The sequence below is a fragment of the Malus domestica genome, chromosome 10, assembly GCF_042453785.1.
Source record: "Malus domestica chromosome 10, GDT2T_hap1".
NCBI classification, from domain to species: domain Eukaryota; kingdom Viridiplantae; phylum Streptophyta; class Magnoliopsida; order Rosales; family Rosaceae; genus Malus; species Malus domestica.
In genome coordinates this window covers 31,808,513-31,817,764 of record NC_091670.1, presented here as the reverse complement: position 1 = coordinate 31,817,764, position 9,252 = coordinate 31,808,513, and the positions used below count along the sequence as shown (strand labels likewise).

Genomic DNA, 9,252 nt, shown 5'->3' with positions numbered 1-9,252 from the left:
CAGTCCTATAGGATGAAGCCTGAGATGTCCATTAATGACCTTGTGGAGGTGAAACAATATGAACATGAATCTATAGAAGGACTTCATGATGAGGTTTAGCAGGACAAGAATGAGGTGTCAGTTCCCTATCAATCATGCCCAACTTATATTCATTGCTCAAAAGGCCTTGAGGCTGCCTTGAGGAAGAAGTTTTATGATGTGCAGTTCAATGATTTGCAAGAGTCAGTGATTGCTACCACAAAGTATGAGAAGTTGTTGCTTGAAGAACAGCAAGTGAAACACTCGTCTAAGGTGCCTCTTTTCTACAAAAGCAAAGCTGTCATCCACCAAGTGGAGTTTGAAGGAAAGCTAGAAGAAAATGATGGGAGAGAAGGAATGAACATGTGTGCAGTAGAAATGACTACCCCTTTTAAGCCTTTAATAGTAAAGAGGTTAGTCCAGCTGACTAGAAAGTGGTAATGAATGATGGTGGTTATGTCCCCATGAAGCGCCCTAAATAGCAAAGTTACTTTTTTGATTTAACCAAGGCTGCGGAGATCTATAAGGAGTTGGTACGAGTAAGGGTAATTGTGCCCGACAACACCAAAAAGATGCTTAAGCCAGAAAAGTTGAGAGGAAAGAAGTACTGCAAGTTGCATTATACCTTCAATCACTCCATAGCCAACTGTGTCCAGTTTAGAGATTGGATACAAGACCTTATAGTGAAAGGAAAGTTGTTGTTGGAGAAACCACAGGCTAACATGATGATTAACACAGATCATTTCCCAGAGACCCTAATAAACATGATCAACCTAACGTGGGTTGAGAAAGGGAAAGAGAAGTCCACCTGGGAAGTAAAAGCAGAAATGAGGCAAGTAGTTAACAAGCCAATAGAAGGAGCCATAGAACTTTGGCATAACTCGGGAATAAAGGTTGCCCGAGCTGATGTTACCCAAATAAGCAGAAGCTTGGTTAAATGAATTCATGAGCCACATTGGGGGCAAGAATGAGGACTTAACTAGACCTAACAATTTCTACATAAACATGACGTATGTTCTATCTACCATATTTTGTCCCAAGCATGATCAACCTGCCACAATGGAGGGCGATTACTTGGCAATAGAACTTATGATGGCACATGTTAGTGTTGAAGAAGCATGAAGGGATGAGTCACGCAGAATAGGTTTGCCCGAGCTTGCAAAGAAAGAGCCCGAGAGAGTGTACTCAGACAGAATGGTCTTCAGTCGCCCGAGTTTGACCCTAGCTAACCATTTTAAGCCTATTTATGTAACTGCTCATCTAGAGGGAATACCCTTAAATAAGGTTTTGATTGATGGAGGAGTTGCAATCAATATGTTGTCATACAAGCAAATGAAAAAGATGTGTATAAGTGAGGAAAATCTCATCCCCATGGATCTAACAGTTTCCAGTTTCTTTAGAGCCGTTACTAGAACTCATGGGATATTGCCCTTGGAGGTTGACTTGTGTTCCAAGCAAATCATGCTAGCCTTCTTCGTTGTGGATAATACTTCCACATATGGAGCTTTACTGGGCCGAGATTGGATTCATTAGAGTCTCTCGGTGCCTTCCACCCTACATCAAGAAGTAGCAGTTTACCATGAAAAATGAGCCATAAGACCAGGATTTTGGGCAATTGTGGAGGCCAAGTCATGGCCATTCCTCCCCACAGCTAATGTTGCAGAAGCCAGCTTTTACAATCCTAGTATTGGGATTCTCTAGTGCTTAGGAGCTAATGAGAACGGCCGCCTAACTAAGGTGACAGCCCAAAAGCTTTTAGAACAATGATTGTTCCTCACCAAGAAAGAATGGGATATACCCCATATTGTCCCAACTCCCCAACACCAGTAATGTCATAACAAAGAAGGAAGGACCAAGTGATTGCAGTCAAGTCCTTAATCAAAAGATTATTAGTGTATGAGAGAGAGAGAAAACAAGAAAGGGAGAGTTTGGCCGACGAACAAAGTGAAAAGCTTCAAGCATCCAAAACCAAGATGAAGAAAAGTTTTTTAGAAGAGAGTTGGAAGCGGCCATACAAATGGCCGAATGTATATATGACCTGGATAGGCCAGAAAACTTACCCGAGAATCCAGAGTTAGTTGAGTTTTTGTGTGCAGAACCTGACAAGCCACCACTAGAGGTGCAAGACCCCTTGGTAACTATTGATTTGGGGTCTAAGGAAGATCTAAGGCCTATACAGATTAATGGCTTGTTAGAAGTGGAGGATCAGGCAAGAATTGTCAACCTTTTACATAAGTTCAAAGATTGTTTTTGCTTAGAATTACCCTGAGATGCCAGGTTTAGATCCAACCTTAGTAGAACACATGATGCCTATTAAAGAGGGATATAAACCTGTAAAGCAAGCACCACGGAGGATGTCAAAGGAGATTGAGGAAAAAGTCAAAGAAGAAATTGAAAGATTAATGAAGGCGAGATTTATTAGGCTTGCCAAATATGTCAAATGGTTGGCCAACATTGTACCTGCATTGAAAGCTATAACTAAAACAGATTGTGTTGACTATAGAAACATTAATGAAGCCATGCCCAAAGATGAATATCCCATGTTCATGGTTGACTTATCCATTTCATGGTTGGGAATGCTGGTTATAATCAGATAAAAATGGCTAAAAAAGATATACACAAAACAACTTTCAGGTGCCCAGGCCATGTGGGAGCATATGAATACTTAGTCATGTCATTCGGGCTTAAAAATGCTGGTGCAACCTATCAAAGAGTAATAAATGCCATTTTCATGACTTAATCAGCCATAGTGTGAAAGTATACATTGATGACATCGTGGTAAAATCTAAAACTGAAGAACAACACTTGGTAGACCTCAGACAAGCTATAACAAGAATGAGAATCTATAAGCTGAAAATGAATCCAAAGAAATGTTCATTCGGGGTAAGGTCAGGCAACTTTTTGGGATTCCTTGTTCATCAAAAAGGTGTAGAGGTTGACAAGAACAAAGTTCGAGCAGTAGTGGAATCACCTTATCCCACCAATAAAGTACTACTGCAGAGGCTACTAGGAAAGATCAACTTCTTGAGAAGATTTATTGCTAACTTGGCGGGTAAGATTCAGCCGCTAACTCCTCTGCTGAGATTGAAAGACAAGGAAGAATTTGAGTGGGGCCCACCACACCAAGAGGCTTTCGACATAATAAAGGCTTACTTAACCTCCCCATTAGTGCTTATGCCACCTCAGAGGGGGAAGCCGTTAAAACTTTATATTTCTGCCTCTGAAAGTTAATGGGAAGCTTGCTAGCCTAAAACAATAAAGGTGGGAAGGAACAAGCAATATACTACCTCAGTAGAATCCTTACTGAGGTAGGGACGAGATATACACTAATGGAGAGGTTGTGCTTAGCTCTATACTTCACTGCCTGCAAACTAAGGCATTACATGTTGCCTTGCCACATCCGTATCATCGCCAAGACAGATGTGATCAAGTACATGCTATCAAAACCAATGCTAACTGCAAGAATTGGAAAATAGATTCTAGCACTATCAGAGTTCAGCTTTCAATATGTGCCTCAAAGAGCGATCAAGGGACAAGCAATTGCAGACTTCTTGGTTAAGCACCAAGAGTCTCAAGAAGAGATTATCAACATCCCAGAAACTCTGGAGGTAGCTAGTATATGGATCCCGCCAAGCAAAGCCTTCTCGGGCAGAGAAAAATGGATCCAGCAAGAAATAAAAAGAATAACTAGCCTCTGGATCACTCATTAGAGACTGTATTTTAATGGTTCTTGCACTCAAAATGCTACGGGAGCTGGGATTGTTATCATTGATCCCAGGCGTACTCACCATTACTATTCATTCATTCTGGATTATCAAGAGACTACCAACAATCGGGCAGAGTATGAGGCATTGATAATTAGCCTGGAGACCTTAATAGAGTTACGGGCAACTGAAGTTAAGGTGTTTGGTGATTCAGAATTGGTGATCAATCAGTTAAATGGAGAATACAAGTGTAGACACATCACCATGGCAAGTTACTATTTGGCATCCACACAACTATTGAGCTATTGGGGCACTGAAATATCTGTCAACCATATTCCCAGATAATCAAACATGATTGCCAATGAGATAGCACAATTAGCTTCTGGAGCATAAATCCAAGAAAGGAAGTTCGAAGGGGATATATAAGTTCAAAAGAGGATATCCCCTCTATCTTTGAAAGGGGATTCAATCTAGATTTGGTAACTGAAGAAATAGAGAGAGAAGATTGAAGGACACTTATTGTTTAGTATTTGAAAGATCCATCATTCCTCACAAGTAAGAAAAATAGACAACAAGCAATGAAGTATGTTTTGTGGGTGGGAAATCTATTAAGAAAAAACTCTAGATGGACTTTTGCTGAAATGTTTAGGCTAAGAAGAATCAATAAGGGTAATGGCCAAAGTACATGAAGGAATCTGTTGGGCATAGCAAGCTGGAACTAAGATGAGATGGTTGCTTATGGCTATTTCTGGCTCGAGACTACAAGGCTTATGCCCGAGGGTGAGAAGAATGTCAAAGGCATAGACCTCGCCAACATATGCCCTCAATACCCTTGAACCCCATGGTCAAACCTTGGCCCTTCAGAGGATGGGAAATGGACTTCATCAGGCAAATTCACCCAGCCTCTAACAAGGGACATATGTTCATAATTGTGGCGACGGATTACTTCACCAAGTGGGTAGAAGCTTCAACTGTAAAGACTATCACATCAACTACAGTCAAGAAGTTCATTGAAATCAAGATCTTACACAGATTTGGGATGCCCGAAACAATTGTCACAGACCACAGGCCATCTTTTATTTCAAGAGAAGTAGAGGAATTTGCAAGTAAGTTCAAGATAAAGATGATTCAGTCTAGTCCTTACTACCCCCAGTCAAATGGTTAAGCAAAAGCCAGCAACAAGATCTTGGTGAACATTATTAAAAGAATGGTGGCTGAGAGTCTAGAAAAGTGGCATGAGAAATTAGGAGAAACTTTGTGGGCTTATAGAACTTCTAAGAGGGCAACAACTAGAACTACTCTTTATGCTCTAACCTTCGGGCAAGACGTTGTACTCCCCATGAAGATTAATATGAGTTCCCTTAGGTTCAGAACCAATTCAGGTTACACAGTGAATAATACATTCAGGCTATGTGTCAAGGAGTTGAAGATCTAGATGCAGCCCGAATTGAAGCTCTAGATAGAATTCAAGAGGGGAAGAGAGTTGTTGCCCGAGCATACAACAAGAAGGTAAAATTAAAGACCTTCAAGGAAGGAGAGTTAGTTTGGAAGGCAATTTTGCCTTTGGGGGCTCAAGTTAGAGGCTTTGGGAAGTGGAGCCTGACTTGGGAGGGTCATTTCATTATCAACCAAGTACTTGACAAAGGAGGATATTACTTGGCAGATATGGAAGGAGGCTTACAGAGGTATCCAATCAATGCTAAGTTTTTGAAGAAATATCACCCAACCTTGTGGGATGTTAAGGATTGCTGCATTGAAGAAATCATCAAGAAATCGTTTGAGTGGTTATAATCACTTCCTGTATCCAAATGGAGATGAGAAATATCACCATAAGCTCCTGGTACGAGATATCTTGTACATGTGGAGATTATGATGATGTTTCGGTGATTATCGACTGACCTGATAAGTCAACTAACTTTCCCTTGGTCCAAAGGGACTACATTTTAGATCACTTGGTAAAATTACTCATTCTTGAATTTATCGGGTTTTCTGGTGTTTTGATCAGCGTATATTCTGAATATGATTTCATAATCACCTTTTTGTGTCAGAAGGCATTCCATTCAAGCTTGGGTACAAGTCTACCCTACTGCACTTCGTATTATTTCTGATGCAGATAAACTATCTAAAAGAACCACTGACGTTAAAATTTTAGTTATGACCATTAATCCTTGATTCACCCAACAAATACTCTGCTGGTGATTGAATATTCCGGAAGCTACCGTTGTAGCGACATGTTATGCATTCAATCCAGTTGTCTTATACTTTAAACTTAATGGACTTGTTTTGACTCTTAAATTCTTAAGTGTTCTTTTAGCTTTTTCGACATAATTGTTCGCTAAATTCGAGATAAATTCACTATGAACTACATGGTGTGCATATCACTACTGTATCTCACTGTGATGCGCGTTTCACTTCCAAGTTTTGGGAAGTTTTCTTGAAGGCTATGAGTACTAAGTTTTTGTCCAGTACAACATTTCACCCTCAAACTAACAGCCAGTTTGAACGAACCATCCAGACCTTAATGTACATGTTGTGTTTGTTTGTTTCGTAGTTTTAGCATGGTTATGATTGACACTTATCTTTGTTAGAGTTGTGTGTAACTGTAGTTACACTTTTGATTTGAGTATGACACCATTTGAGATGTGTATGGAGATTTTATGCATAGCACATGATTGATAGAGGAGTATTACAAATAGGTATTTGAATAATCAAGATTACAATTCAAAAAATTGTGTGCTATTTGTGTTGTCACCTGATAGGGTAGCACGTGAGCGTAGTCGATGCGCTAATTAGACGATTTATATGTATTTCCTAATGAGAGGCAAGATGGTAATATTGTACCCTCGTGAATTTTTTGCTTGCTTATCGAGACAACAATGAGTTGTCGATATCGCGGGCTGCAGACTGTAATATCGATAACTTATTTGTTATGTTCGTTAAGCAAGTGGACAAGTAGGTCCTTTTACGTTAGTATTTTTAGTTATTTATTTATTGTTTGGGCCTGACCCAAAGATACTACACTTATTCTCAAAGTACGTGACCCTACAAGTGTGTAGGTGAAATTTTTCTATGTTCAGTTTTGATTTCAATACCAACTATGTCTACGTTAATGTATATACGTATTTTGACGTTATGTTTTTATATAACTATTTTTGACCTTATGTTTTTATAACAGTATTACATTTTGGTATTATATTGAAGGATAATGAAAGTTTGAGTTTGGAGGCATGAAAGAGGAATCATTGCAATCCGATAGCGACAGAATGACATTCTCTTTGATGCAACCGCTCTAGCTTGATTTCTTCTATATATATATATATATATATTTTTTTTTTCTATCTTAATCTTTTATGTACAACAACTTATTTCAAATTTCGGGGACAAAATTTTTTTTAAGGTGGGCAGATTGTGACAACCTGTCCCTAATTTTATGATTTTATAAATTTTAAAAGTGTGAGTTGACCAAAATGCCCTTAGAAGAAAGATTGTGACTTTCTTTGATCGTCTCTTCGGGAAGTGTATGAGCTATTATTTTACCGTATTATTGAAGTACTCGACGGAAGGAATGCATAGGCGCAAGCGGAACTGAATTTGGAGTTACAACGAAAATTTTACAAATTACAGAGTGTGATGGGAGTTTTGGTAAATTCACGTTACATGAGATATTTTTCAGTTTCTTCATTGGTGACCTTAAGTTGTGTGCCAAAGGGGCCCACACCCCACTTTTTCCCCTCACTCCCCTGTTCCTTTCCAAATGCCCTCAGGGTCTCATTGGTTGCCACCTCACTTCTCTCCCTTTCTCTCTCTCCCGAAGAGCTCTCTCTCACCCGGAATTCTCCCATCCTTTGTGAAGCACAGCACCACCGTCACTTTTGCCAACTCCGGCGAGCATCACAACCCAAATCACCACCTCACACTGCTCCCTTTTCTCTCAAACACTCTTCTGCCCTCTTATCTCTCTTAGCTCACTCTCTCTCACCTCTAAATCTATCTTAGTTCTCTATCTCTCTTCTCCTCTTGGTGAAACCTAGAAATCAAGCCAACACCATCGTCGTTTCAACGAGCTTCAACCACAAAACAATGCACTACATTCTCTCCCTCGGATTTCTCACTCTCTAGATTCCGTGCACACTACACAGAAATGCAAAGGGCAACGCCGCCATATTTTCTGGCGAGTTCACAAACTTCCAACGAGAGTAAGCTTTGAGAATAACCTAAAAATTCTTGGATCATGTTTTAATATATGTTTCTAGCTTTCTTAAGGGTCTTGATGTGGGTTTTAGTACATAACCGTTGTAGGGAAAACATCCTAGATTTTTCGGCTACTTCGAGCCGTTTTCCGGCCAACTCCTGCCACGGTCGAGGAAACAAAGGTATATTTCGATTCCTTGCCCTCTGAGCTTCAATTTGATATATTGGAAGGCTAGGTTTAGTGAAGATTTCGTGTGGTTGGAGATGGGATTATTCCCGACGGTTGTAGCGGCAACCGGCCGGAGAAGAAGAAAAATAAAAAATAAAAAAAAGAGAGAGGAAGCCTAGATCCGAGACCCGAATTGGATCCGAACCTAGGATCTGGCCCAGCCCAATTCAATGTGGATCAGGAATATTCCTGGAATATGCTCTGAAATATTCCTTATGTTGACTTTTTTGAAAATCTTTCAAAAACCCTCCTAGACTAATTTCGACGCCCTGAGTTCGTTTTTGACATCCATTTAGTGAAATTTCAAAGTTTTAACATAGTTGACCACCTGGGCGTCTCGGTTGACTTTTCGTTGATATTTTATGAAAATTGCGCGGGATCCTTCTTAGCGTATTTCGACGTGCTGATTCCGAATCCGCCGTCCGTTTCTCCAAATTCAAATGTTTTAATTCTGTTTTACTAATGGACCCCAATATTATGCTTAGGTGCAATTACTACCGGAGACTCCGGCCTTCTTAGCTCGAACGGAGGTGACATTGTAAGTACCTATGAGTGAGTATTTTCTTTTATATAGTATATATATAATTGTTGGAAATTATAACACAAAGTGTAACGTTTATAAGATTTAGCGCTTTGATAGAAAATTATAACGTTATGCTACATCCTACGGGATACACATGTATGGCCGTGAATAATATTATGTTGACTAGAATTATCGAATCACTGTGGCATGACTATATTTATGTTATCTGCTCATCGTTTGTTGCACTGATGTTAGTACTCGCTCAGGCCAGGGCCAGTCTTTCACGTATATGTTCACATCGCACCGTACGCTCACTTTGGATCCATTATAAGTGCCAGTAATATCCTAGATTGTTATAGGCAATTAGGACTAGTATGTGACGCGCATAGCACCAGTCTTCACGTGATTATAGTACTAAATCATAAATCATTAATACACACAGGTCATGTTCATCTTAGAATACCTCTGCATGAACTCATGTGTCAGCATATATCGATGAGCACTCGATGTGATGTATTTATTTCTGCGAGATATTATGATTACTAGAAGTTATATGCTTATCAACGGAATTTGTGACGTATTGGAGT

The 9,252-nt window shown here is 39.7% G+C and overlaps 1 protein-coding gene across 1 annotated transcript; it reads left to right on the top strand.

The window, feature by feature from the left end:
- Window positions 1-4,596: 4,596 nt before the first annotated feature.
- Window positions 4,597-5,513, top strand: LOC139188681 (uncharacterized). The gene is made up of 2 exons (XM_070806348.1): window positions 4,597-4,828; window positions 5,143-5,513. Exons 1-2 carry the CDS (start codon window positions 4,597-4,599, stop codon window positions 5,511-5,513), a joined length of 603 nt encoding a protein of 200 aa, XP_070662449.1.
- The last annotated feature ends 3,739 nt before the right edge of the window (window positions 5,514-9,252 follow it).